This window comes from Camelus bactrianus, chromosome 6 (assembly GCF_048773025.1).
Source record: "Camelus bactrianus isolate YW-2024 breed Bactrian camel chromosome 6, ASM4877302v1, whole genome shotgun sequence".
NCBI classification, from domain to species: Eukaryota; Metazoa; Chordata; class Mammalia; order Artiodactyla; family Camelidae; genus Camelus; species Camelus bactrianus.
In genome coordinates this window covers 371,244-398,800 of record NC_133544.1, presented here as the reverse complement: position 1 = coordinate 398,800, position 27,557 = coordinate 371,244, and the positions used below count along the sequence as shown (strand labels likewise).

General features: G+C 49.8%; 1 gene segment (V, D, J or C); it reads right to left on the bottom strand.

Moving 5' to 3' along the window:
- Positions 1-22,601: 22,601 nt before the first annotated feature.
- LOC141577855 (immunoglobulin heavy variable 4-30-4-like) lies at positions 22,602-23,900 on the bottom strand. The segment is given in 3 exon segments: positions 22,602-22,636; positions 23,470-23,769; positions 23,855-23,900. Coding segments are annotated over 3 exon segments (381 nt in total).
- Positions 23,901-27,557: the final 3,657 nt, after the last annotated feature.

Genomic DNA, 27,557 nt, shown 5'->3' with positions numbered 1-27,557 from the left:
TCCCTGAAAGAACAAGCAATAAAACAGACCCGACAGCCTGCTAGAGCCTACTTTTGAAAAGGAGATGACAAAAAGCACTAAGGAAATAAGAAAGACTATCAACAGAAATGTAGAATACAGGGTTTTCTAAAACGGAAATAGAAACTGTAAAGAGGAGCCAACTAAAATCAGAAAACTCAGTTGCTGAGATAAAGCTGAGCCAAACGCAGTCAAAAGCAGACTAAATAATACGGAAGAACGAATAAGTGACTTAGATGACGGGACAATGGAAACCACCCGATCAGATCAAAGCAGCAGGCAGAAGAGCAAACGGAGACCAACGAAAGCAACATGAGGGACCTATGGGGTAACGTAAAGCAGGCCAACCTCCGCATAACAGGGGTCCCGGAAGGAGAAGAAAGGGGAAAGGGATCAAACAGGTACTTGAAGAAGTCATGACTGAAAACTTCCCGAACTTCAAGAAGGAAACAGATATCCAGGTACAGGAAGCAGAGAGGGCCCCAAACAAGATGAACCCAAACAGGTCTACACCAAGACGTATGATCGTTAAATGGCCAAAGTTAAAGATGAAGAAAAGATTCTAAAGGCAGCAAGAGAAAAGCAAAGGGTGAGTTACCGGGGACCCCCCTTAAGGCTCTCAGCTGACTCCTCTGCACAAACACCGCAGGCCAGAAGGGAGGGGCAGCATACGTGCACAGTCCTGAGTGAGAAGAAACTGCAGCCTAGATACTCTACCCAGCAAGGCTACCCTTTAGGGTAGGAGGAGAGATAAAGAACTTCACAGGCAAGCACAAACTAGAAGAGTTCAGCAACACTAAACCCACGCTAAAGGAAATGGTGGAAGGTCTGCTGTAAATAGAGGAGAAGCAGGAAGCTACTTTCTTCAATTATGGAAAGCCATAATTGAAGTGTGAAAATAACAGAGAACTAAGAGAATAAACATGAAAATGTGAAAGAGGACATAAAAATCATAAGTTGTGGAAGAGGGGAACAAGAAAACAATTTTCTTTTCATTCTTCTTAGGATGTGTTTGAGCCTGCATGACCACCAGTCTAAAGCAAACAGATACAGTAATGGGTTAACATACTTGAAAAACAGGGTAACCACAAATCAAAAGCATACAGTAGAGTCACAGACATCAAAAAGAAACCAAGCTGACACAAAAGAAAGTTGTCAAACCAGAAAAGGAAACAAAAACAAAAAGAAAAGAACAAAGAAGAAATACCAAATTAACCAGAAAACATAGTTTAAAATGCCAATAAACACACGTCTATCAATAATTATCATGGATACAGAGCGGCAAACCAGATAATAAAACAAAAGCCTACAATATGCTGCCTGCAAGAGACCCACTTGAGGGTGAAGGACACACATAGTTTGAAAGTGAGAGGGTGGAAAAAGATATTCCATGCAAACAGAAATGGCAAGAAAGCAGGAGTAGCAATACTCCTATCAGACAAAAGAGGCTTTAGAACAAAGGCCATAAATAGGAAAAAATGACATTATGTAATAATAAAAGTAGAAATACAAGAAGAGGATATTGCATTTGTTAACATACATGCACCCAGTGTAGGAGCCTCTGAATATATGAAACTAATACAAACAGACAAAAAGGGGAAAGCTGATGGGAGCACAGTGACAGCAGGGACTGCAACACCCACTAACGCCCCGGACAGAACTCCCAGGCAGAAAACTAACGAGGCAACCGAGATACCAAACGGCACAAAGGAACAGCTGGGCTCAGCTGATATTTTAAGATGTTACATTACCCCCCAATAGTAAATACTTCCTTTTCAAGTGCGCATGGAAACTTCTCAAGGATAGACCACATACTCGGCACGAAAGAAGCCTCAACAAATTTAAGAGGATAGAATTTATTTCGAGCATCAGTTTTGACCACAATGGCATGAAACTAGAAATCAATCCCAGAAAGAAAAACAAGAAAAAAAACTGCACGGAGACTAAACAACATGCTGCTAAAAACCAATGTGTTGACAAAAACATCAAAGGAAAAATTAAAAAATACCCTGAGACAAATGACAATGGAAACACAACCACACAAAATCTACGGGACGCAGCCAAAGCCGTCCTAAGAGGGAAGAGCACAGCGGTACAGACCTTCCTCAAAAAAGAACGACCTCAAATAAACCACCTAACCCGCCACCTGAAAGAATTAGAGAAAGAAGAGCGAGCAAAACCTGAAGTCGGTGTCAGGAAAGAAATAATAAAAATTAGGGAGGAACTGAATAAAATAGAGACCAGAAAAAAAAAAAAAACAACAATAGAAAAAATCAATCATACCAAGAGCTGTTTTTTTTTGAAGAGTGAAAAAAAAAATCGACAAACCTCTGGCCAGCCTCACCAAGAAGGAAAGAGAGGATACAAGTGAACAAAATAAGAAAGGAAAATGGAGAAATTACAGCCAATACCACAGACATTCAAAAGACCACTAGAGAACACTATGAACAACCTCATGGCAACAGATTGGACACCCTAAAGGAAACGGACAAGGTTCTGGAAACATAAAGTCCACCAAACTGAATCAAGAAAAAATAGATCCTTTGAACAGAATGACCGCTAGAAGTGACCAGAATCAGCAAAAACCTCCCTGCAAACGAACGTCACTGGGGAGCTTTGCAGGAAAGTGGTCACCACATGCAGATGGCCTGGTACTTTACATAGAAGCCCCAAGGCTCCACGCAGAACAACTGGAGCTGATGAAGGAATTCGGCAAGGCAGCAGAACACAGGATGAGCATAGAGAAACCGGCTGCATTTCTTTCCACTAACAATAAAATATCAGAATGGCTGTTATCAAAAAGAACACAAATGACAAATGTTGTTGAGGATGTGGAGAAAAGGCAACCCCTGCACACTGTTGTTGGGGATGTAAATCGGAGCAGCCACTGTGGAAAACAGTATGGGGATTTCTCAAAATACTCAGATGAGAACTCTTACATTGTTGTGGAAAAATGTGCTACAGTTCAGTGTTACAGCTGTTGTGTCAGCAACCTGGGTCCAGGCAGGAGACCAAGCAGCACTTGGAGAGTTGGAGAACTCAGGTTTATTATGCCAGCGGGCCCAGAGGAGTTAGCACTCCAAGCTCTGGACCCCGTCTGTAGGTTTACACAGGCTTTCATAGGCTGCCAGTGTACACTTTGCAACATCACATGCAAATGAGGTATAACGAAAGTTGGCTAATTAGGAACAAGCTTTGCAGAAATGGACAAATCAGGAGGGAGAGATAACCAATCAGGAGTGCGCTCCATGCAAACGAAGCACTACAAATGGACCAATCAGAAGTTAGGGAAATGGACCAATCAGGAGTGAAGGAAATAACCAATCAGGAGTGAGCTCAGGGAACCAGTAGAGTTTTAGGGATAAGTAAGCCGTTTCTGGCAGGGAACTGGATGGCGCCGGCAGGAGAGTAGTGGCCCTGCTTGGGGGTCCTGCCGGTCTTTCTGTGGGGCTTCCCGCCTCCTTCCCCACTTTGATGCTCTCTTTAACACCTGCAGCGAGCATCAGCCTTACAGTGGTGCCCCTTATTCACCATTGGGTTCTTCTGGTCCAGGGGCCTGTACTGAGTGACTAGTAGCTGTCGTCTCAGTGACTCTACCCGTGAGCTAATGAAACGGGTAATGAGATTAAGGATGCAGGGACCAAACAGCGGTGCTGCAAGGATCATAAGGAGGGGGCCTGCTGGGGGAGGAGCCAGGAGGCCCAACTCCAGAGGTTATTCCACTGTGCCCAGGAGTTTGCTGGTTTCTGCGTTCAGCTCGATCTCGTAGTTGTTGGACCGTATTTCTGACAATTGCTGATTGATTTACGTAGAAACAGCATTCCTCATTTAGGAAGAGAGAGTCCCCCCTTTTTGGCGGTGAGCAGTTCTAAACCCCTCCTGTTCTGTAGGACAAATGCCACTAGGGAGTCCAGCTGGTTTTGTAGAGTCATTCAGGACTCAGCCACCTGTTTTAAACCTTCAGTGACCTCAGCAGATAACTGCTGGTAACAGTGGGAAGATGAGGCTGTTCCTCCTATTCCTGTGCCCACTCCAGTCACTATTCCAGGCCAACGAGTAGTGGTATTAACTGGATGGCCCTTTTTGATCGAGTATGGTCCATCAGGGGTACGGGAAGGCTCTGGTTATTAGGCATTTTGTCCATCTGAGGGATAAGGAGGCCAATGCGCAAGTACCTGTCCAACTGGCTGGCAGGCACTGGCAGGCATGTGCCCCGCATACAAAAAAGGTTCCTGGGCTCGGTGTGCACCAGGGTTTGGCAGGCATCCAACCAGAAACAGTTGTGCAGTTATGGGTTTGGGCACACTGGGCAGTGGCCAGATTTCCCACAGAGTCTGGGGACCACCCAGGGCGGCCATTGAACTTGGTTAGAGCTGAGAGACCTATCGGGCTGGCTGCATGCTGCAGGGGCTGGGACGCAGGCAGAGCCAGCAAGCACTTGCTAGTTGTGGGTTGGTAGCATGAAGAAGGTGATGGACTTGCTTAATAAGGGACTTAATTGGGGGTCCTGGTTATAGAGCATGGACCTAGGTCTTCTTTTCTTTTCCCTAACCCTTGCTAGGTCTGTAGAAGGGCCCTGAGTGTGTGGGCCGGGGATTTCTTCTGCAGTTTGGCGAATGGGTCCCATTGGAACCCCTGTCATGGAAAGAGATAAGTCAGCAACGACTTTCACAAGCGGAAGAAGGGCTTGGGGTCTCATCATTTCTCACAGGGAGGTATGGTTCCTCCAGCAGACACTGACCGACCACTAGGCTTCCTACTGTGGAGGGACGGAGCACAGCTGGTGTTAGTCTCTGGCCCATGTTCCAATCCTGGGGTGCAGTGGCCGTCAGTCCTACAGCTCGCAATACAGCGACAGTACTCAGTACTAAAATAAAGCGGGACAGCAGTTCATTTTCTGTCTTGATCGGTGGCTCCTCAGGCTTCCGCCGCGGAAGGCTTCCGGGTGTGGCTAGAGCAGGGCTCGGTGCTCTCTGGCAGGCGAGGCGGGCGTCTCTGGAGCCTGATTTAAGAGGCTCTCTGGGGACCTGGGCGACTCTCCAGACGTCCTCGTCTCGCGGTGGCGCTGCTCTCTTTACTCTGCGTGATGAATCCGGGGGGCGATACCTGCAACTTTAGAGCTGTTGGGGTGGCTAACATAACTGGGTAGGGGCCCTTCCAGGTGGGTCTGAGCGGCTCCCTTTGCCAGTCTTTTGCCCAGACTTGGTCCCCAGGTTCATATGGGTGTCACATTGTTCCCAGTGACACTGGGATCCTGTCAGTTCCCCACCTATGGATTTCTCGCATAGCCTTTCTGAGGCCCTGTATTTGCTTATGAAGTTCTACGCTCCCCACTTCCTTAATACTTTCCCCTAGTCTAATTAAAGGAGGGGGCCTCCCGTACAGGATCTCAGAAGGGAGAGCCCCGTCTTGGACCGAGCGGCACAGTGTACCCGCAGAAGAGCCGGGGGCAGAGTGTCAGTCCAAGGCAGCTGAGTTTCCTGACTGCGTTTCGCCATAACTTGCTTCAGGGCCCGGGTCCCGCGCTCTGCTCTCCCTGAGCTCGGGGGCCCGTCGGCTGCACGTAGACTCCAGTGGCTGTGTAGCGCTTCTGCCACAAATGCAGGTCCGTTGTCTGCCCCTGTGGTCAGTGGCATCCCGAATCCGGGAACAGTGTCTCTGAGTAAGGCCTTTGTTACTTCCCTTGCCTTCTCAGCCCGTGCTGGGTGTGCGTCCACCTACCCTGAAAAGGTGCAGACAAAAACCAGTGAGTCCTTGTATCCTCTGCTAGGCCCTATTTCTGTGAAATCCACTTCCATATCTTCAGAAGGAGCCTGGCCGCAGCGCTGGATTCCTTTTGGTCCAGTTGGCCCCCGTTCTGCATTGTTCTGGGCACGCACAAGGCAGCGCTGAGAGACTGAGGCACAGAGGGATGGAAGTCGGGCGATCAGATAGTATCGATCCAGCAGGGCCTCCGAGGCCATCTGTGCACGTGGGTGAGCTTGTGCTGCTGGAGGACCACGTGACGGGCTAAGTGTTCAGGTACGTGTGTCCGTTTGTCAGGCATCGCCCACCATCCCTCCTTCAGTCCTGGCCTGGAAGATTTCCTCTCGGCTGTGTTCCAGAGGCTTTGGCAGTTTGGGTGCTGGCAGAACCTTCGCCACGGTCCCAGGATCTCTGGCGTGGCCAGACTGACTTGCTGCTTCTCACGCAGCCTGGTCTGCCAGTCGGCTTCCTCTGCTTACAGGGTCGTCTCCCTTCTGGGGCCCCTCGCAGTGGATGACTGACCCCCCCGCAGGCTCCCAGACTGCCTCTAACAGTTGCAATATCTCACCTTTATTCTTGATCTCCTTTGCTCCAGCTGTTAACAGACCCCCTTCTTTATGTACGGCGCCATGTGTGTGCAGGGTAGCAAAGGCGTACTTAGAGTCCGTGTGAATGTCGACCTGCTTTCCTCTTCCCTCTCGTGACGCCTGGATGAGCGCCCATGTTTCTGCCCTCTGTGCCGACCATCCCAGTGGTAGAGATTCAGCTTTTATTACCTTGTGTGCTGCGGTCACCGCGTATCCTGCCGTATGTTGTCCATCCTGCATGGAGCTGCTCCCGTCTGTAAAAGTTCAAGTTCAGGGTTCTGGAGCGGAACATCAGACAGCTCACGCCTGCTTGAGACTTCTTCTACTACGTCCTCACAGTCGTGGTCGGCTGGGCCCTCTCCCTCGGGCAGGAAGGTGGCTGGGTTCAAGGTCCACACCGTCTCCAGGCAGATCCTGGGGTTTTCACAGAGGAGCCCTGGGCAACGTGTCATTCTAGTGTTGGTCAGCCATCGGCGCCCCTGGCTGTTCATCAGGGTGGGGACTGCGTGTGGAACCTTCATGCTGGCAGTCTCTCCAAGGGTGAGCTTGTCTGCTTCCTTGACCAGGGTTACTGTAGCAGCCGGTGCTCGTAAGCATGGTGGCCACCCTGAAGCTACTGGGTCCAGATTCTTTGACAAATAGGCCACGGGCCACTGCCAGGCCCCCACTGCTTGGGTGAGAACCCCTAGGGCTGCATGATTCTTCTCATGGACGAACAAGTTGAATTCTCTTGTCACGTCTGGTAGTCCCAGGGCTGGGGCCCTGGTTAGCAGTCTCTTGATCTCATTAAATGCTTCTTCCTGCTTGGGTCCCCAGTCCGAGGGTTCTTCCCCAGATCCAGCGGTGGCTTCATATAGGGACTTGTCTATGTCTGAGAAACCAGGGATCCAGATTCGGCAGAACCCTGCTGCCCCCAGGAATTCTCGGATCTCTCTCTTGGTGCCTGGCTGTGGTATCGCACAAATGGCTTGTTTTCACTCTGGGCCCAAAGCTCGGTGTCCTTCTGAGACAATGAACCTGAGATACTTAACTGTCTTTTTATAAATTTGTGCCTTTTTCCAGGAGACCTTATAGCCAGCATCCGACAGCAGTGCTAACAGGGCCTGGGGTCCCCCCCCAACAGTCCTCTTGACTGGGGCTGCCTGATAGCAGGCCGTCTGCGCACGGCAGCAGGCGCAGTTTAGAGCTTCTCCCAGGAAGGCAGTCAAGTCCGTGGCCAGTGCTTCTCCAAACAGGGTGGGTGAGTTTTTAGAACCCTGCGGTAAGCGAGGCCAGGTTAACTGAGTTTTCCTGCCCGTGTGGGGGTCCTCCCATTCGAAGGCAAATATCGGTTGACTGACTGGTGCCAGCCTGAGGCAGAAGGAAGCATCTTTGAGGTCTAGGCAGGTGAACCATTTGTCTTGGGCCGGTAGGAGGCTGAGAAGAGCGTGTGGATTCGGGACCACTGGGTGTATTGTGGTCACGGCATTGTTAACTACTCGCAGACCCTGCACTGGCCTTCAGTCTATTACTTCCACCTTTCTGACGGGCAGGAGGGGCATGTTCCATGGAGGCTGGCCCTCTTTGAGAATTACCTCATCACGCAAACGCTGGATGTGCTTCTGAATTCCCAGGCGGGCTTCTCTGGGTATGAGGTACTCTCGCAGCCTGGATGGGGTTGCACCCGGTCGCAGGTCTATTACCAATCGGGCCAGTCTGGGGGGTCCTCCTTCTGCCCAGATGGAGGGGAACTCTCCTCACAGAGAGTCAGGGTTTGTCTGGGCACTTTCTGTTTGGTATAGGCACCATTCTTCTTCTTGGGGCACGGTCGCCATCATGAGCAAGGCTTCCTTCCCCCTCAGAGTTAGATGTGTTTGCTTTCCAGGAGAGAGTGTTATCCGGGCCCCCAGTTTACAAAGTAAGTCTCTTCCCAAAAGGGGGATGGGGCATTCTGGTAGGTAGAGAAACTCATGAGTGACTAAATGTCCCCCGAGCTGGCATGATCGTGGATGGCAAACAGGCGAGAGGGCAGGTCCCCGGTGGCTCCTGTGATAATTGCCGTTTTCTCAGTCAAGGAGGCCACAGCTTTGATTACCGCCGTGTCCGCTGTAAATGTCATCGGTTGGCCCCCCACCAACATCTTGACTGCGGGCTCCCGGGGGCCTGGAGCAGGGACGCAGTCTCCCCTAGGCTGAGTCCAGCCCGGCCAACCTGACTAGGTTCCTCGGAGGAGACTTGGGCCGGTACTTTCCTTCGCTGGCTGGAGGTTTTCTCTTTGGTAGGTTTTTTGCTTCTCCGCGATAAGGACACTCATTTTCCCAGTGACCAACCTTCTTACAGTATGCACATTGGTCTTGCCTCTGGGGGGCCCCGCACGGGTCCCCCCTTTTCGCGATGGGGCGGGATGCTGGTTTGGGTAGGAGTGCCCTAGTGCTGCTGCCAGCAGGCATGCTTTCTGTTCTGTTCGTCTGCCTGCTTCTTGTCGGGCTTCGCGGCCTTGATTTATGAAGACTTTTTTGGCCACCTCCAGCAGTTGAGTGGAATTCATTCCAGCAAAACCTTCCAGTTTTTGAAGTTTTTGGCGGATGTCGGTGTAGGATTGGGCCACAAAAGCAGCATTGACCATCTGCTGGTTTTCGGGGGCTTCGGGGTCAAATGGGGTGTAGATCTGAAGGCTTCGCATAGCCTCTCATAGGAGTCCATGGGGACCCGTCCAGCTTTTGGATCACTGTGGTGGTCTAAGTTATGTTGGTTGGTTTCTTTGCCCCGGCTCGCAGCCCTTCAGGTGGGCTCTCTGATACGTCTGCAGAGCCTCTCGTCCATCTTGGGTGTTAAAGTCCCAGTTTGGCCTTCTTTCTGGGGCTGCATTTAGGGCTGACCCTTCTGCGTCCATGGTTCCCTCTGGGGCCTGCTCTTGTAGCCAGCTTTTAGTTTCTGTCAGGACCCGCTTTCTTTCTTCAGCATTGAAGCGTCAGGAGCAGCTGATGGATGTCATCCCAAGCTGGCCGGTGGGTCTGGAAGATGGACTCTAGGAGGGCAATCATGGCCTGGGGCTTTTCTGAATATGGAGGAGTGTGGTGTCGCCAGTTCAGGAGGTCTGTTGTACTGAAAGGCTGGTGGTACAGGACGGAGTGTCTGGGCTGTACGGAGCCATCATCGTTAACGTACTGGGGCCCTTGGGCCTCCGGGAGAGGCATCTGGAGGGCGGTCACTGGCTGGCTGGCTAGTTGGGCTGAACAGTCTCCTCCCTAAGGGTTCCTGGCTTGGAGCCTGGGGTTGTGCCGGCGGGGACACAGATGGAGGTGGGCTATCAGGTGGAGGCGGCTGTGGTGGAGCCGCAGAAGGAAGGATACATGGCGGGGGCATCGCTGGTTCTTCTTCAGGGTCCCCCTCAAGAGCTGGCTTCGTTGCACCTTCCTTTTTTGTTTTTACTGTCTGGGCCACGAGGGTCCTACACTGTCCCTGACCATTTGTGCAGAACCAGACCCATGGGGGCAAGCTTTGGGCGATTGTTAGCCAGGGGTCAATATATGGGAATTGGTTGGGGTGCCCTGGGGTCCTGGCAATTACTCTGTACATGGCCCGGGTAGTTGGCAGGTCAAGTGTGACTTCTGAGGGCCATCCCACTCTGAAGGCGGGTCATTCTAACTTGCACAACGTGTGCAATTTTTCTGGGGACAATTTAATCCCATGGTCTCCTGAGAAACCCTTTTTGAAATTTTGAATCACGCAGTCCAGAACTGTCGGCTTTGATTCTGAGGCTCCCATTGTTGGCTGACAGGTTTTATGGCCTATAGGATGGGTCTGCTTCTGGCTCTGCAGACTGTGACCCCAGGACCAGTTTTTTTTTGTTTTTCTTTTTTTTTAACTCCTCAAAAACAGTGAAGTTCTCAAAAAGCCCACTGCCTCACTGGGCCTGATATTTATCTGTTTGGCTGCAAGTCCTGCCAATGAGTTAGGGTTTCAAGCTAGGCAGCTGTCCCTGAAGCTCCTCTGGGCCTGGACAAGCTCTAGGCGTCCCTGCGTAGTCTTTTCATAGCCTGAATTGACAAAATTTGAGGCTGGAACGGCCAGCCAGTGGCAGAATAAGTGGAACAAAGGGGGACCTCAAAAGAGGACTCCAGCCAGGCCTGGGGTGGCTCCCTCTGGCTCAGGCCTTGCGGTTGTGATTGCAGACAGAGGGGTAGTACTGAGGCTGGTTTATTAATTGCAACAGGATATTCTGGGGCACTGGTGACAAGGTCGTGTCTGAAACTCTTCACCGTAGTCTCCTCTTAGTCCCGAAGGGCACAGGGGTCGTTTACTCACAGGCTGTTCTATGATTACATTCACGGGAGAAAAGAAGTAAATGTTGGTTACGCTCTTGGACGTGACATAGAAACGGATGAGGCGAGACCAAAGCAGGCAGCTCGCATCATTTTGGACAAAGCTACACAGTATCATGAGGAACTGACAGGGTGAAGAAATCTGTGGTTTGGGGCTCAATTAGTGAAGAACCTGAGAAGAGCTTGTGTGGGGGTTAGCGCATCAGGGAAGGAGCAGAGTCTGCCGCCAGGAGCCGCCAGGCTGGGTCCCCACGTGGGGTGACGGGTGTCCTTCCACCTCCAGACGCAGGGAGCGTGCCTTTCACAGGAGAGGCGTAAGTCTCGCGCTGGGAGACAGAGGGGAAGGTCCGAGTGTCCCTCTTGTGGTGGCTGCTCCTTAAGCCACTGTAAGTCACAGTAATCGGCATGGCACTGGGGCACATTCTGGGTGGAACGCCCTGGACCCCGCACTTGGTGTGTGTTGCAGCGTTTGTGTTTACCTCTGCACACCCGGCGTGTGATGCAGGTACCAGCTTTACCTGCTTTTCCAGGTGTGAGCTGCACTGTGCAGCCTCGCGTGCGTGCGGGGTGCGGGAGAGCACACAGCAGGGGGCCAGAGCCCTCCCGGCCAGACCTGGGCTTGTAAGCACGGGACCTGACCGCCCCGAAGGGGATCCTGGACAAGCCGGGCGTGCCTGGTGAGGATGCAGAGCCCTCTTCCTGGAGTGAGAGCGCGGGTGGCTTTCCTGCTTCTGGTGCTCACCTGAGACTGCACGGTGAAGAAAGCGTCCTGCAGTCGGTCTGCAGTAGTTTCTGAAATTTCACACGTCAGTGCCCACCTGTCTGTAACAGGTCCCTCCCAATTATTTGTGTGTTTATCGGTGATAATTGATCAGAGAGCACGTGACCCAACGTAACCTGCACAGGGAACAGGGAGCAGGTGCCTCTATTCTGCAGGGATTCTCTGGACCTGGAGGAGGAGCACACATGGCCACGGCCCCACCCGTCCCCTCTCACTGGCGTCCTTCCCTGTGACCCGCTTGTGGTCCTGGGGGGCTGCCAGGCTCACCGGGCTTCTCATGCAGGATGTCAGCCAGGAGCCCCCACCTGGCAGGGACAAGTGTCCCCATCAGTAGGGTGGGGCTGAGAGTTCACAGGGGAGGAGGGTAGAGTGTGTTTAACTGTCAGTAAATCCACTAAATGGTTTTGAAACTGCTGCACATTGACTGGATTTGGACAGGGGCCAACAAGAGTATTTAAAGCAGGAGACTCTCCGCCTTTTGTGCAGGAGAGAATATTTGTTTAACTGTTGTTTTTCCTTTTTGAAAACCTTTCTAATTGAGACACTAAATGTCCAAGCACAGATTCCTGGATCCAGAGAAGTTCCTGCTCTGTGGAGAGGAAACCCCAGAGCCTGACAGGAAACCATGAAACCAGCTGCCTCCTGCACCTGCCCCTGGGGATGAATGGCACAACTGGGGAGTCTTGAGTGCCCCCAGGGGGTCCTAATTGTCCCCTGTGACCCTGCAGGGAGGTTTGTGTCTGGGCTCACAATGACTTCCCCTCACTGTGTCAGTGGCACAGTAATACAGGGCCGTGTCCTCAGATTTCAGGCTGTTCATTTGCAGATACACCGTGTTCTTGGCGTTGTCTCTGGAGATGGTGAATCGGCCCTTCACGGAGTCTGCATAGTATGTGTTACTACCATCACTATAAATACTGGACACCCACTCCAGCCCCTTCCCTGGAGCCTGGCGGACCCAGCTCATGTAGTAGCTACTGAAGGTGAATCCAGAGGCTGCACAGGAGAGTCTCAGAGACCCCCCAGGCTGCACCAAGCCTCCCCCAGACTCCACCAGCTGCACCTCAGCCTGGACACCTGCAAACACAAAGACATCCTGGTCAGGAGACTGTCACACGTCCTCTGATTCCCTCACTCACGACCACCCACATCCTCAGAAGCTCTTGTTCTCCATGAATTACCTTGTAGAAGAGCAGCCAGGACCACCCAGCTCAGCCCCAGCTCCATGGTGAGTCGTCTGTGCTCAGTCCTGCTCAGAGAACAGGAGTAGCTGGGAATCCCGGGGCTTGGGCTCCTCTCCCAGAGCTGCAGGGCCAGGGCCAGGTGGCTTTATCCTCAGAGGGAGGCCCTATTTGCATGTCATCTCACTATATAGAAAGTCAGGGCCTTGCTAGCCTCAGAGAGGGCCAGGTCCCTGAGCAGCTGTGAGTGTCTGTGGTTTGCTGGTGTTGGTAGCATTTGGAAATATCATGTTTATTGTGTGAGTTTTCAGGGCAAACACATAGAACCTGTATATTTTACGTGTGCACACGGATTCTGTGATGTCGCTGCCAGAGTTCCTCCCACGTTGGTGATGAACGCAGCCCCCAGACGGGTAGCGCATTGTGGTCTGTGCAGGGACACATGTTAGGTGAGGGCTTGTCCAGCATTTTCACCTGTGCTCCTCCTCTTGGTCATAACTGATCCAGAATCAACATCAAGAAACTTTTGGACAAGACCCCCTTCAGTGGTGAGATCATGATGATTTTGACAGTTACTGTGTTGACCAGTAATGTGTAAGCAGAGTTCATGAGGATTGTTTTCAACCGTCTCTGCATTTCAATGCATTTCAATCAATAATAACATTCAAGAAAATGTCTTTACTTGTGATTGGGCTGTAATGAATACTTATTATATACTTTGTAATTTTATTTTTATGCAAGTTACAAACTACACAATATGCTATAAATCTCACCTCAGTGTTGCACATTGAAGTCTACACATAGTGGGATAGAAAGGTTATATGACATAAGAAATGTGACCAAGCCTCACCGTACCTGTGTTTGTCATCTCCAGGTGGCATGAGAGCTGGGAGAAGTTCAACTGGAACTCTTGGATGAACTGCAAAATCCCAGGTGTTAAACTTCAGAGTGTGAACTGCCAGGTGTGAAGGCTGAGGGTCATTCCCACCCAGATTCAGGCTCATCATTTCAAGCTGCTTCTTTCACCAGAACCACTCCCCACCCAGCTGTGCTGTCCTCTGACCAGAGACCTGCAGCACCTGAAGGATTCTGGTCTAGACTCAGCCATACAGGTGAGGGTCTTAGCTGCCAGAAGTAGGAAATCACGAGTAGGGGGAAGGTGGGTGATGCAACTGGCACTGAGCCCTCAGCCGCAGGGAAGTTCTGTCAGGAGCCCAGGAACTCTCAGGATGTGGGTTCAGAATCCAAGGCTTCATCCTGACTTTGCAGCACTGTCCTCAGAAGCGCTGGGCTGCACCGAGTTTCACACGCTTCTTAGAAAATTAATGTCAGAATCCTGGATAGAGTTTCCATTGATGATGGGGAAGACACTGATTTTAATAAATAATCCTATTAGAAATTTCTTTACAGAATTGGGTGATTTTCATAAAGAAAATTAGCCGATAGTGTCCAAATTCAGAAGGATGATGGAAGTCCAGAAAGCCCTCATCACACACGTAACCAGGGCTCCCGTCTGTGTGCAGGGACATGCACACACACATGCACACTCAGTGCACATGCACATACATGCAGGGACCCACACTTTTCTGTCGTATCTGCATCCAAACCCTCCTTTCTCCAAGGTACTTTCTCTGACACACACAAGACATAAACATGGGACAGGAAACTGCTGGCATCTGAGGAAACATGAAGGACCCGTATTTTGCAGTAATGAATGAGCGACTCTGTTTTCTTGGATCCCATGACAAGGGCTGCAATGCTGGACTTAATTGTACCTCAGACGCCATCAGCACATGGCCCTGCACTGAGCTCTGGGCTTAGTCCTTGTTTCCACTTTACAGCATGTGTGAAGGCCCCACGAGCACATGCACACAGTGTTTTCAGTGATCGTGAGCTTTAATTTCACCTAGAGACACACCTAATATTGAAATGGCTCATTTTATGGTGAGTTGGTCCTAAACCTTGTAAGAAAGTGGCTGTTTTCCACGGAGGGGGCTCCAATTTGTCAGTCCCATCAGCAGAATTTTGCTTTATTTCTGTATCCTCTTTATATTACAAAATAATCTCATTCTTTATCCCTTATTCTTCAGTCATGAGGAGGGGTGTCTATAACACAGTCTCACCTGCATGTAGCTCCTTGTTGAGAACATCTGAACATGCTGGGAACAACACAATTGCTCTCTGGTTTCTGGGTTTAGCACAGTCTGTTCTCTGCTTCATCTCCAGGCTTAAATGCAAAAACGTGCATAATTCAGATCTGGTGTGGAGTTTCCTTCCAATGAATATCTCTATATGTGAATTTGCTTTTTGCCATCCACATGATTCACTTGTATTTCACCATGAAGTTTAACCCGTTAATCCAGCATTGACTGACTGGGTCATCCTGGCATCTAAAACAAAACTGATCCAATCTCACAAAGTGGGAAAAATAACAATAATACTGAATACACAGAAGCCTCAGTTAAATAGAGTTTGGTGGCAGCACGGTGGTCTCTGATGTCCTAGTAGGATAGCAGAGTCCAGCTGTGTGAAGTAGAAAGACGCCCTGTTCCCTCCTGGCAAGGACTCAGGCAGTGAGGGGTGGTCACAGCTCAGCCGGTGAGAAGCCCTGGGTGCCTTGTTCACTACAGCCCCTCCTCCAACATCTATTCCCATCTGCAAAATAATTCTTATCCCCGTGTATGCTAGGAGCTGCAGGTGGCTCTCTGTGATTCCAGGCCCTGAAGGGAAATCATTGTTGATCCTGAATACAACGCTTCTTTTTGCTGGAAATATAACTGGCCATCTCTTTGTGTCAGGTCAACATTTTCATGGCCCTTATGGAATGAGACAAGACCCCGTATGACTGTGAGGCTCCTGAGCAAACAGGTGTGGGACCCACACTGGGCCAATGGCTGCACCCTGTGATTCTCACCTACCCTGGAGATTGAGTCTAAATCATTCTCCTGGATCCCAGCTTCCACATCTGTGCAGGCTTTGTCTGAGAACTGCTTAAGATTTACCCTTCCGACATAAGTTCTTAAATTTTATACAATTACTTATTTGGCATTTAGACTGAGTTTGAAATCAGGTTGTTCCAGCTGGAAGTGGCCGGCCTTCCTCCCACTCCTTGGAAATAAGGGCTGATCTACTGGGCCTGTGCTGAGCATCCTTCATCCTGGCTCCTTTAGAACCAGACTGATCCCTTAGACCTGACTGGTGTTGGGCTTGCTGGCTATTTGTGCTATTTGAGCAGTTTGACCCTTTAGGCTGCTTGGAAATTATTCCTTTATTCTCCAGAAATCAGCTTCAGAATTGGGGTCCAAGTTATCTAACTGTTCTGAGGTCACCTCTGCTACAGGAACCCCAGCTACTTTTGTGTTTTAAAACCACGGACCTTCCCTGTGGAAATGTATAGTGAAATGGACAGGCCTGGCCAAAAGCGATTCATGCTTCCATTAAATACACATGTCAATGGCCATGATGGTGAACTTTAGAAAAACTCAAACTTACTTTTCTTGAAACCAAGTTGGAGAACTATGAAACATCTTCAAAATTTAATGGAACACCTGTTTCCCTCATTATTCTGTGCCTTAGAAACACGTTTAGGAACCTTAAGTTGCCTGTTCTAAAACATGATCACAAGATTAACTGGGGCAAACAGGGACTAAGGAAAGAAAACTGGGCCTCTGTGCCTCGGGCTCCCCTTCCCTGGCCTGTGGGTCTCAGGCTTCCCTCCAGCACCAATTCCTCCCTCGCCTCTTACTCCTGCACCTCCGCTGTTCCCTCAGGTCTTCCACAGTCAGTGTCTCCTCGAACTTCGCACTTCCTCTGAAATTCTCCCCACGCACTTTTCCTCCAACTTGTCAGAACTTGTTCCTCTGAAGTTAATCCCTCTGAGGACCCAGAGGGTAATCTCACAATTACTTTCTTTCCTGGACGAAAGTAAAGTGCAAACCATATTCAAAGATTTCCCCAAAGCAACCAATGATCCTCGCTGAGGAATTTAACGGGGTCCCTCAGACTCATCGGCCCGGCTTCTGTGACTTCCATCATCCCGTTCCTGTGGTTATTGTGCAGGTCAGGCCTGGCGTTGGTGTAACTTGCTTCTGGGAGAATCCTGAAAGGTGTTTAGATTTGTGACCAGGAGAAGCGTCCAGTAACTTACTATATAAAAAGTCTCTAGTATTATTTAGGCAAATTCACTGGGCAATTCCTGAGACATTTTCAAGACTGTTATTTGGAATCAAAATCCAGGTTTCCCATAAAAATCGGTTGAATATGTCCATGTTTATCACAAACAACTTCAGATACTTTTAAAAGAAAGTTATGTTCCTGCTCCTGAAGTTTATTCCACTTAGGTACCTTTTAAATGTGTGTCTATTAATAAGCTCAGGCAGTACATTTCTTTTGTAGTGAGAAGTTCCAAGCTGGAATGCAAAGCTATACCCTGTCCAGACCCAGATTTACTTACCTTTGCAAACCACCTGTCTCACACTGAAGATGAGTCTCCCAAAGGGATGAATCTTACATTATTAAACTTGAATTCCAGCAACTGAGGGCTCCTAAACAAAAGCAAAAGGCTCCTTCTCTCCGCTATTATTGACAAGACACAGGACATTGGGAAAGAGGTTGTTACAAGTGTGTGCACTTCAGGCACCATCAGCCCTCTGACCAGCCTTCCCAGCATCCTCCTGATCCCCAGTGACAGGCTCTGAGGGAATAGCTGGGCTCTCCCCAGTCCTTTCTCTCAATAGGCGTGGACACACATTTCTCAGATTGGGGATGAGTCTCCCCCAGTCATATTGGGCACTGAAGCCGGACTCTCCCTGCTCACCTGCGCTACTGAAGGCAGCCCAGGCTCAGGGAACTAAAGCAGTTCACACAGCGGGGACCTGTGATGAGCCTCAAGGGGTCTCTGCCTCTGGACCTCCCACTTTTATTTAGGCCTTTTGAGAGATGCACACCTTTTACTCCTTAGTAACTCCACCTCTATCCATTTATGGAATGAGACTTCACAGTGAAGCATCCTGCTACAGTTTCTGTCTCCCCAAAGGGGGAAATGATTCTGGCATGTGAGAGCAGCCATCAGAGTATGTATGAAATTGATTAAGTGGCCTTAAGACATCATTGATTTGTTTTGTCTCTGACGATACTATAGCTGATTGTATAAGCAGTGACCATTTTTCCTACTGAGTTAGCTACCACCTGTTTATGGGCAAAGTCTCCAAATGATTTTCGTAAACTTCACAGTGCAGCCTCCTTCAAGATTCAAACAGAATTTAACACCTTCCCAGGATTAATCAATGTCCTGCAAGGAAGGAAGCCCTTCAGGCCATGAAGCCCAGAGGAGCAGATTCCAAGGCTGAAGCCTTCATTGGCCCTTGTAGGTGTTTCTGAGATACTCTCATTTTCCTGGAGAGAAAACCCCAATGCCAAGAGGGGAGTGGTGTCTAGGACCTCAGATCAGCAGACTGCATTGAAATATGGCTGAGCAATACTTCATCATGTATGTGTTCCACGTGTACTTTAAAAAGGGTAAAATAATGCCATCGGCAGCAACACAGATGGATATAAACACAATCATATTAAGTGAGTTAAGTCAGATAGCAAAAGACTTATCCCATGATGTGGAATTAAAAAATGCAAAAACCCTTACTTAAAAGACAAATGTAGACTCATGGACCAGAAAACAAACTATGTTCACCAAAGTGCAAAGGGCAGGGGAGGGATAAATTAAGAGTTTGGGATTAAGATACACATTACCATACGTAACACAGATGTAAAACAAAGAGCTACCGTATAGTGCAGGGAACTGTGTTCTACGATTTGTACATAACATACAGAAAGTAATCTCTGAAAATATACCTACGTGTGTGCAGAACTGCATCTGTCTGCTATGCACCGAAAACTAACATTGGAAATGTTCCACGTGTCAATAAGAAGCAAAATAATTGTAAAGATAATAAGAATAATAAAGTGCACTCTAATCCTTTATCACCCTTTCATCCCTAACCCTCCTGTGGTGCTAACATCCACTCCCACTGGCAGTGAAGCCTTTACTGTAACTGGTGTCCACTGTGCACTGGTTACTATTCCAGCCGATGGAGGTAGCCGTTACCTTTTAGCCTTCAGTGGGAAGAGAAAAGCTCACCAGGACATTAGTGCTTCAGGGATTTGTTGAGAGTCCTTCTCATTTCTGGAGCCACCGGAAGGCTGGTCTGGATGATCCAAAGTTTTCTAGATTTTCTCTTTTGTTGCAATATGTGGATAATTTGCTTCTTTGCTCTTCTTCTCAAACGTTCTTGCAGGAAGACAGCATCTACTCCTTATAAACTTTTAGCCTCTAAGGGACTAAATGTGGCTACAGAAAATGTGCAGTTTCCCAGCATCATATTTGATGTCTAGGGCATCTGACGTCAGAACAAGCCTCTACTTACATCCATGGTGTTTTTACGTTTCCTAAATGCAACACTAATCGCCAAATATGAGGGATTTTGGAAGGCTAGCTGCTTACTGTTGAGATGGATTCCACACTTCTCTCTCAAGGAAAACCTACATGAAGTTTTCTCAACACTGGCAATCCCGACTCCATTTTAAGGGAGGAACCAGAAGACACAGATTCAACGCCTTAAAGGAGCATTTGAAGATCCCGTCCTGCTGTGGGCAACCTGATTACCAGACCCCTTTCTCCTTCTTGTATAAAAGCAAGGGGCTGTCTTGGGGTGTTGACCAAAACCACAGGGGCCTCCGCAGACCTCTAGGGTTTTATAGCCGTGAGCCGAATGCTGTGGCACAGGGAGACTCCCACTGCCTTGGGGTCCTCATGGCCTCTGACCCTTTGTTCAGGTCCACCCATCACAGTCAAGATATCTCAGTCAGCCGCGTCCCCTCCTAAGATGCCCTTTTGTTCTCTGCTCCTCAAAGAGCTGTGCTATGTTGTCTCAACCTCAGCACATCCACGCTTCTCCCCTCCGTCAGCAATGAAGTCCCTCGTGACTGCGTCACACCGAGTGACCACCTCCTGAGTCCTGATCACCTACGAGAAGCCCCTCTAAGCAGCCTTTTCACAGTGGCTCTCAGGTAGGAGGACTGCAGCTTCCACCCTGGAACCTGGGAACTTCATGTCTGAGCCCAACAGGGAGAAGCAAGGCCTCCTCTTCTTTCCTGGTAAGGACTCAGCCAATGAAAACCCATGGACTCCTGTTCACAGGAGCCCTCTCACCTCCCCTTTCATTCTGTAAAAGAGTCATGTCTCTGTTTTCACTGGGGACTTGCTTGTGGCTCACCAGGACGGCAGACCCCAAACCATAATTCTCTGTTGGTTCCAAATAAACCCATTTTTGCCTTTGAAATAACTTTCAGTCTGTTGTATGTGAAAACCGTTTACTTCTTTATTTATATATATAAACTATTTTTATTGAGTTATAGTCATTTTACAATGTAGTGTCAAATTTCAGTTTAGAGCACAATTTTTCAGTTATACATGAGCATATATATATATTCATTGTCACATTCTCTTTTGCTGTGAGCCTCATTAACTTCTGAGACACTTTTATTCAATTTATTTATCTTTTATTTCCTATAATTTTGTGAGCTAGTCACTGGGGTGCACATGTGGTCCTACGTTCACAGACATTCCTAGCAGCAACCCTGTGTAGGAGACAGCAGGGGGCCATGTCTAGCCTGCAGGAGGTGAGGGGAGGTGCAGAGTAGCTGTGAGTCCCTGGGGGAGGGGGTGGGCATGCTGGTGAAGGCCTGGCTGTTTCCGACACAAAGTGTCTGTGATACAAATGGCATGTTTGGATATAATAGTATGAATTGAAAAATTACATTCAAAATTATTCTAGATATAAGACAAACATGTGAAATATCAGTTAATATTGAGATTAATTATTAATACAAATTAAAAACCTATAATAGCTGATATAGGTTGGATTTTAGTGAATATTATAACATCCAGGTTCAGCCTTGCCCTGTCTTGTTTGGGGATCAGGTGAAGCAGGGACACGGCCCCTCCCCAGTGCTGGCTCTCTGCTCCAATGTCCCCTTCACCTGCAGGCCTGTGCTCAGGACCCTCCGGCCCACAACCAGCACACAGGGGTGAAGAGGCTGTAAGGTGCCTGTGAGTGAACTGAAGGCCCAATTTTGGTGTTTGTTCATGTTTTCATTCAGTGAAAATTATTTACATATAGAAATTTACCTTCTGCATGTCAACATTTTTATGAAGTTGACAAGATACAAAGGTTTCTCTCAGAGTTTTTCCACATTATTGACATTTGAGGCTAGTTTCTCATTTTGGGAGTTTCTGTGTGCATTGTGGAGTGTTGAGCAGCATCGATGGACTCTGCCCTCTGGGTAACTAGGTTCCTGTAGCACACGCCACATGTGACAGCCCAACCTGTCTGCAGACATTTCCAAGTGTCCTCTGGGGGACAGAATGACTCCAGCATGACACAAACATCAATTTCCAACTACACAACATTCCTCATGCTATTCTAGGGAAAGGCACTGCAGGAAACAGGACTCAGGACACTCTCGAGGATGAAATGCCTGGAAATACACTGGAAGGTGGAGGGCAGACTCGAGGATGCACAGAAGAATCATTTGTGTCATTTAACATCTGTAAATTTGACAATGAAAAAGAGTAGTTAGTGGATACATTTCAACTAAAGGTCCCATGAAAAAACATTTCTTCTGTGTCTGGTCCTACAACAAATGAGGGAAAAAGGACAGACAATTCAGACACCCTGAAAAAAAGCTCAAGTTCAGAAAGAAGATGTTTGCCTGGAATCATTATGGATGGGCTTCCAGGGAAGGTGATGGTCCAGTGGAGCATCCCCAGTGTCTGGGAGGAAACCCCCCATGGCTTCTCCTGCACCTGCTCTGAAACTGTCCCTCTTGTTTCCTCATGATCCTGGGTGACCCCTGGTGGCCTGAGCCCTCCCTGCAGGGCTGGTTTCATCTGGGCCACCCTGACCTCCCCTCACTCACTCTCCCTCATGTGAGAGTGACACATGGCTGTGCCCTCAGAGACCCCAGAGCTGTGCTGCAGGGAAACCTCATCTCCAATATGTCTGTGGAGATGGAGGTGCCTTTTAAGAGACATAGACCGTACACCCAAAGCAAGTGAGTTACCCAGTCCTTTCCCTGGGGGTGTGACAGATCCCCCAGTAACCACTGTGTGTGATGGAGGGGGTCCCAGAGACAGAGTAGGTGCGGGGGAGAGTCTTCAATACTCTTTGACCAACTCCTACACCAGCACCCGTGACAGGACACCTGGGGACTGGAAACACAAAGACACAATCACTTCACAGCACCATCCACATAGGTCAGTGTTCCTCAGACCCAGGAGGTGCTCACAGCTGAGACGAGCCATCAAGAGGAGGAATGACCAGAAGGAGCCCATGTCCCTTTGGATTAAGCCTTCTGCTCTCAGAGAATCACGCCAGTGAAGATAAGAACCCTGACTCGAAGCTCACAAAGACCCTCTGACCATTCATCACTCAGGCTCCTTGAGATGCTTTTCTCCACGAGGTCTGGGCCTGCGGGATTCTGGGTCCATCTTTGCATGTCCCAGTTTTATCAAGAAACCTGCTGAGTCAGGTTAGTGAGACTCCTCACCCTGGAAATATGATCGCCCTCAATATTTGATCCTATTCACCTAATCCACCATCTCCAAGGGAACATCTGACCACTCTGGCCTCCGGTATCAAGAATCCTCTGGAGACAGTCTGCCCAGAATCCCCCTGACCTTGAAGCCTCCTCACAGTGGTTTTCCATCCAGTCTATGTCACCATCTTCTCGGCCATAAATCTCCATTTTACCGTCTGTGTTTGTAATTGAGACAAGTTTCCAAGGCTGACACAAATACCCAAAGTGAGATGTGAATTTGTTTATTTGAAGAAAATGTATATTGAAGCTTTATTTCAAGCTCAATGCCCCCATCAGTATAACTCATGCCTGGATGGAGCTTGTCTGTCACAGATAATTTCTGGTAAGTCACTCACAGCACTTTGTGCTCAGGGACGCTGCACTGCGCTTCAGGACAACACATGGACCAGCTCAAACAGGCAAACTGACTCCTTCTACCACAAAGAGGGAAAAACCTGGCACTAACTGGACCTGGAAGGAGACTCATTTACGTGATGGGAGTTGAAACAAGAGGGCAGAGCATCTCACCTTGACCGACCTCAAGGGGGAATGTTAGTGTGTTGGGCGATTCAAAGTGCTGCCCACATTGCAATTGTCCATGAGGTGTTTAAATACAACAGCAGTTTTCATATTGGGCTGCAAATTAATTTTATCCCATATTTGAACTGTAGTCCCCGTGCCCCATGAGTAATGCTGTCCGGGGCACCCTGGCATTAGCGTCTGTAAAACGCATCCTGCACAATGCAAACCCTTGTGCCCTTTGACAGGAAGATGGAGGGTGTGCAGCCTCCTGCCCTGGGAGCAAAGACAAAGATGAATAACAGTTTAGACGTGTAGTACAAGTGCCTGGGCCTTCTCAGAACATTCAACAGTTCTGAGACATCCAGACTCACCTGGAAATTTATCTTAAAACCTAGCATCCTTTGGACCTTTTTGAGAAGAAAATAAAATATATTCTGAGTACAATATTATTGTTGGAATCAAATGAGTCAAAAGAATGAAAAATTAGTGTCCAGCAGGGGGTCTCTGGTAGAGCAGATGAACAGGAAAAGGAAACCAGGGATTCTAACCGCAAACCCCTCCCAGCCCCTCTGCACCTGCTCTGGGGCTCAGCCCTGCCCTTGGTGGGTCCTGAGCACCCCCCGGGGGTCCTGGGCTCCCCAGGCGGGGAGGTTTGTGTGTGGGCACACTCTGACATCCCCTCAGTGTGTCTCTGGCACAGTAATACATGGCTGTGTCCTCAGGGGTCACAGAGCTCAGCTGCAGGGAGAACTGGTTCTTGGACGTGTCCCTGGAGATGGAGGTGCGGCTCTTGAGGGATGGGCTGTAGTAAGTGCTGCCACTATAAGCTATGGCTCCCATCCACTCCAGCCCCTTCCCTGGGGGCTGGCGGATCCAGCTCCAGTAGTAATAGCTGGTTGTGATGGAGCCACCAGAGACAGTGCAGGTGAGGGAGAGCGTCTGCGAGGGCTTCACCAGGCCTGGGCCCGACTCCTGCAGCTGCACCTGGGACAGGACACCTGGGGACATGGAGAATCAGTCATCGTGAGTCACCTCCACCACTTCCATCCCCACAGACCCGTGCCTGGCACCTGAGACACTCACCTTGGGGACCTGCCACCAGGCACAGGAGAAGACCCAACAGTCTCATCTTCCCCTAGACCACAGCCCTGCCTTCCCCAGAGACCTCAGCCCCGTGTGAGGACAGAGCTGTGAGCTCCCACCTCCCAAGCGTGGATTTTACCCTCGAGCTTGAAGGGGAATTTGCATGTGGAGGGGCCCTGTCTTCATAAATAGGGAAGGGCTGAGTTAGTCTCCCCTGTTTCTTTGAGAACCGCTGTGAGTGTCACTTCTCTTGGCTTATGTGGCTTGTGCATCAGGGAGGGGAGGGGACCTGTCCATGGGACCCCTTGGACACCAGTCAAAGGGCAGCCCCTCCCTCTGGGACAAGAGCTGCTCTCCTTCAAGCCCATCTTCCCTCCCGCCCTTCCTTTCCCGGCCCAGTGCTCCTCATCCACTCAGAACCTGTTCCTTTTCCCCAGAACTGAGCCCAGGACAGATCCCCCTGTGTTTCCCTGGACCCTCCTCTGCGTGTCTTCGTCATTGGACGTGTGAGTGTCGCATGGTCAGCTTGCAGTTTTCATGTGAGATAGAGGCCCGCATTCTGCTCCACCCTTCCTGTGCTGTGGGAGTAGAAAAGCTGTCTTGTGAGGTGGGCCCTCAGGAACCCCATTGTGTCAAACCCATGAAGCCGCATTTCGTTCATCACACCCAGCCCCTCTCAGTTCACACCCTCAACGTTCTAGACGTTGTCCATGGGCCTCATGGTCTATTCACGCTCCTGTGGGGACCCACAGAGACAGGGGGGGTTATACACAAAATGAGACAAGATGCAGAACCTTGAGAGGGAGACCCTCATCGGAGCACAGTCAGAAACAACAGGCAGCAGGAAGAGGGGGAAGCAGGTGCTGACAAGCCAGAGCTTCAGGGCTTTCCCCAAGGACCCCGCCTCTGCAGACAGAGGTGGGGAGGTGGGGGACGGATGCCTCGCTCAGACGGCGCATGCCCGTTATTTAGGGAAGAGGACAGACACGCTGGGTTCAAAACCAACTCTTCCCTAAGACACAAGTGCATCTCAAAATGAGAAGCTCTGATCAACTTCTGCCTGTTCCCTGGCTCTACATTCAGCCTGGACCTCACTTCTGCTTTTAATCCCCCAGGTTCACCACTGATTCAGCACGTCTGGAACGGGATTCCTACTAGATGGTCTAGGAGCAGTGATACCAACCCCAATCACACAGGCTTCAAGCCCCTTGGCCACTCCCATCCCAGCCCCGTTCCACTCCCTCCTGTCAAATGTACAGACTTGCACTCAGCCTCCCAAGTGCCCATCCTGCCTCATTCTCCACCTAACTTTACCTCTGTTATGAACCCTGCATGGACAATGGGGGATCAGCAGGCTGTGAAACACACCTGACGTCCCAGGGTCAATGTTTGATGCGGGGATGGTCACCTGTCTATAAACTGTTCGCCACAAAGTCATGTAGACGTCATGTTCGTCAACAGGTTCGAGCTCAGGAGACTCTTCTGGGAGTCTGTCTAGTGGGCACAGAATCACCCAGTTCTCACAGGTGAGCTGAGGTGTCGTGAGAGGTCCTGGTAATGACCGCAGACCCCAGGCTCACAAGGCTGCTGGCTGGGGGGTGGACTGAACCACCCTAACCTCACGTCCTGGTGTGGATGCAAACGAGTCCAGGCCACCATCACCTCTGGGCTCTACTGTCACACCTGTCTCCCGAGTATCTCATCGGTGCGACCAACCTGGTGTTTCTAAAGCATAACCAGGGGAGGTGGTCTCTGCACGTTTCCCTTCTGCGTAGGATCCAGATGAGCGTCCTTGAGCTCCCAGGTCCTCCCTGAAGAGTGAAGAGGAAGCACCTTGGGCTCTGGACGTGGACCTTCTGGGGCTGTTTCCCAGCAGCACCACCTGCATGTGACCCTGTCCAGTCATTTAACCAGACTGTCACCTTCCCCTCGGGTATGAGGTGGAGAAGTGGGTTTCCGTGGAAGGTGCATTATTCTGTTCCAGGTGTTGATTGTGACAGAAGAAATTTCCACAGCCCCTGACAGCTTGATACAACATCAGGCACTCGTATTCTTCAGGACCCTGTGATGTGAGCGCGTCTGGAGGGGGAGGCACATTCCTTCCCAGAAGTGCTCCCAGAGGTGCCGGGATTATGTCTGGAGGCCCTGTTCCAGTTGTGCTCAGGTGTCTGGATGCTGGCTGTGGTTTTGGCTGCAAGCAGAGTTAGGGCTGAGGGCCAGCCCTGGGATCCAGCCCTGTGGGCCTCTTCTTGTGCACGGGGCTGCACCCCAGACAGGTCACTGGTTCAGCTGGTGCCCCCTTCCCAGTCGCTACTCAGGGCAACTTCCTGCAAACCTAAATGCAGTTTTACTCTGTGACCCAGCAACCACACTCCTAGGTAATTATGTAACTAGCGTTGAGACATGTCCACACAACAAATTGCACATTAATGATTACATAGCTCCATTCGGAAATGACAGAAATGGAGGAACACAATGTCCTTCCTCAGGGAATGAACAAACAACCTATGGGTCACCTCTGCAGTCAAATTCTATTCAGCAACTTATAAAATGAACTGCCGAACTAGGAAATGTCCACAAAAGATTTAATGCCTACAGAGTGAAAGAAATCAGTCTAAAAATGGTTCATACTGTGTGATTTTATTTTTTACTTGTTCTGTAGAATGCAGAACCACATGTGTAGTAAAAAAGTTCAATGATTTCAGGTATTTGTGGAGAGTTTAAAACTGGTGGGCTTTCTATCAGGACCCGGGTGTTATCTGACCCCTCCAGGCTCCAAGCCATATTGCTGGGCACACACAGCAGCAATCCATCACCAAACAGACGTATTTCTACGTGATGAGGCCTGAGCTGGCCTGATGCACACCTAGAAGTGGCCCATGTGCCCGTGGTGCCTCCTCCTGCATCGGTGCCTCCTTTGTCCTAAGCTTCACCTGTGACCCAGTGGGGATTTGCCTACAGTCAGCTGACAGAGGAGAAGAGGACGCAGACCTGGACTACAGACAGCTCTGCATGGTACACAGGCACCTCCTGACAGTGGACAGTGGGCGCCCTGTCGTCCTGCCTGGGACATCCCTGAAGGATGGTGTGGGGGACTCCTCCCAGTGGGCAGGACTCTGAGCAGTGCACCTGGATGTTCACCCTCCTGGAAGGAGAAAGAACAGGTAATTGATGTGATATGTGGGTTCTGTCTGACAGAAGTCCCACCGTGATGGAAAGATTACTCAAGATGCTGTGGGAATTCAAGGGAGTGAGAAGGATTCAGAGACCAACTCCCCGAACCTCTCAAACACTCCCATATTTACTGTGCACAGTCAGGGAAAAGACCACAAACAATTGTGTCATGGAACACAGGAGCTTAAGGAAAAGCAGGATCTGGTAGAGACCATAAATTCCACAACGTGTACAAAGGCTTTATTTCTCTTCAGGGCAGCATGGGGGAGGGGAACAAGGTACACTCTTCAGGAATCAGATATAAGAAGATGGTTACAAAACAGACCTCCAGGCCTCCGGTTTCTTGTCTTGGGGGCTACAGACTAACTAAACAGCAGCAAGCATTCCCAGAACTTACAGATGAGGGCATAGGTGGTCGCTTTGCCACAAGCAGAGTAAACCCTGAACACGGACCTATGCTTATGAGAAACAAGCCGTGTCCTGCATTTATAGCAAGGGGCACACGATGGCTTTGTCATGTGGAAGCAGC